The 2,500-nt window shown below is 43.2% G+C and overlaps 1 protein-coding gene across 1 annotated transcript in view; it reads left to right on the forward strand.

The window, feature by feature from the left end:
• LOC143301430 (uncharacterized) overlaps nt 1-2,500 on the forward strand; it is a 14,299-nt gene that overhangs the window by 6,746 nt on the left and 5,053 nt on the right. The window contains exon 4 of the mRNA XM_076615719.1: nt 1,636-1,793. Within this exon, the coding sequence (XP_076471834.1) occupies nt 1,636-1,793 (158 nt within the window). The remainder of the gene's footprint in view (nt 1-1,635; nt 1,794-2,500) is intronic.

Consider the following 2,500-nt stretch of genomic DNA (forward strand, 5'->3'; position numbering starts at 1 on the left):
ATGTTGGGTATGTTCTTGTTTCCATAACCCACCGGGACCCTTGCATGGATTACAGGATCTTTAACGTGCGTATTTGATCTTCTGCTTGCGTATACACATGAAAGGGGGTTCAGGCACTAGCAGGTCTGTACACATGTTGACCTTGGAGATCGGAAATTCCTGCCTAGCAGGTGTGGTGTAGCGATATGGATTTGTCCGAACGCAGTGACGCGTCCTTGAGAAACTCGGAACTGGAAACTGACTCCTCTCTCTCCTCCTCCCTCCCACTCTCTGTCTGTCTCTCTGTCTGTCTGTCTCTCTGTCTGTCTGTCTCTCTCACTCTCGCTCTCTGACTGTGTCTTTGTCTGTCTGTCTGTCTGTCTGTATCTCTTTCTTTCAGTCGTTGTCTCTCTGTCTCTGTCTCTCTCTGTCTCTCTGTCTCTGTCTCTCTCTGTCTCTCTGTCTCTGTCTCTCTCTGTCTCTCTCTCATAATTTCTTGCTCTTTCCTTATTTCCCCCCTTTATATATATATATATATATATATATATATATATATATATATATATATATATATATATATATATATATATATATCGTTTCTTTCTTTCTGTATTATTCTTTCGATATGTGGTCATGTCTTTACTTCGTTCTTTCTTTCTTTCTTTTTCTTTCGTTGTTACTTTTTTCTTCTCCCCTCCCCCCTCCCCCCTTCCCTTTTTTCCGTTTGTTTCGTTCTGTTTTCCCATTCCTTCTTTTCTTTCTTTCATCCTCTCATTCTCACTTTTATCTTTTGATTTTTCTTTTCTTTTCGTTATTTCTTTCGTTCGTTTTTTGTTTGCTTCTTTATGCATTTAAATGACGGGCTATTACTTCCGGTGATGGTGAAACTGTCTTTCTTTCTTTCTTCCTTTCTTTTATTCTTTCTTTCTTTCGTTCTTTAAATGACGGGCAGTCACTTCGTGTGAGAGTGAAACTGTCTTTCTTTCTTTCCTTCCTTCTTTCTTTCTTTCTTTTCTTTCTTTTTCTTTCGTTCTTTAAATGACGGGCAGTTCCTTCGGGTGAGAGTAAAGCTGTCTTTTTTCTTTCTTTCTTTCTTTCTTTCTTTCTTTCTTTCATTCATTCTTTCTATATTTCAGTGACGGTCTATCACTTCAGGTGAGATTGAAACTGTCTTTCTTTCTTTCTTTCTTTCATTCATTCTTTATTCATTTCTTCCTTCTTTTTGATATCGTATCGTCAATTCAGGTGAGGGTGGAGCTGTCTCTAACTTTGTTTCCTTCGTTCTTCCTTCCTTTCTTTCTTTCTTTCTTTTTTTTTCTTTCTTTCTTTCTTTCTTTCTTTCTTTCTTTCTTTATTCGTTTCCTCCATCATTTTTATATCGTACTGTCCCTTCAGGTGGGAGGGGAACTGTCTCTAACTTTCTTTCTTTCTTTCTTTCTTTCGTTCTTTCTTTCGTTCATTCATTCTTTATTCGTTTCTCCCTTCATTTTGATATCGTGCCGTCCCTTTAGGTCAGAGTGATGCTGTCTCTTCGTTTCTCTTCTTCTTTCTTTCTTTCTTTTTTTTCTTATTTTTCTTATTTGCTCCCCTTATTCTTTCCTTCGTTTGTTCTTTATTCGTATCTTCCTTCATTTTGATATCCTGCCATCCTTAAAGGTGAGGGTAGCGCTGTATAAGGACGGCGTGGAGGTGAAGTACTTTCTGTTCAACGCTACGAATACCTCCTTCACCGACTGGTTCAACAGGGCACGCCTTCTGTCTGGTTCGTACACTGATCTCAAAAATGCTCAATACGCCTACTTCAGTATTGAAGGGTATGTGTACAGTCTGTTCTCTGTGCTGTGCTGTGCTGTGTGTGTGTGTGTGTGTGTGTGTGTGTGTGTGTGTGTGTGTGTGTGTGTGTGTGTGTGTGTGTGTGTGTGTGTGTGTGTGTGTGTGAGCGCGTAAGGGGGTATAAGATAGTGAGGCGCGCTCCCATTCTTGTGTTCATGTATGCGAATATCTGTCTGTCTATCAGTTAATTTGTCTGCCTGCCTGTCTGTCTGCCTGTCTTTCTGTCTTCAGTATCATAGCTAATAGTGACTAAATTAGCCATCATAATGATAATAATTATTATCATTGGTATAATCATGGTGATCATGATGATAATGATGATGATGATAATGATAATAATATGACTTCCGTTGGGGAAGGTTTATTAAAACGGGCGGAAGAAGGGGATATGATCGAGCCCCCCACCCCACCCTACCCCACTCCATCCACCCACCTTCCAATGCCATGCCCGAGTAGACACAGTCCCCCACCCCCCAGTCCCTCACCCCCCAGTCTCCCAGTCCCCCACCCCCCAGTCCCCCACCCCCCAGTCTCTCAGTCCCCCACCCCCACCCCCCAGTCTCCCAGGGCCCCCCCCCAGTCCCCCACCCCCCAGTCTCTCAGTCCCCCACCCCCACCCCCCAGTCCCCCACCCCCCACCCCCCAGTCCCCCACCCCCCAGCCTCCCAGTCCCCCACCCCCCAGTCTC

The sequence above is a fragment of the Babylonia areolata genome, chromosome 27, assembly GCF_041734735.1.
Source record: "Babylonia areolata isolate BAREFJ2019XMU chromosome 27, ASM4173473v1, whole genome shotgun sequence".
NCBI classification, from domain to species: Eukaryota; Metazoa; Mollusca; class Gastropoda; order Neogastropoda; family Buccinidae; genus Babylonia; species Babylonia areolata.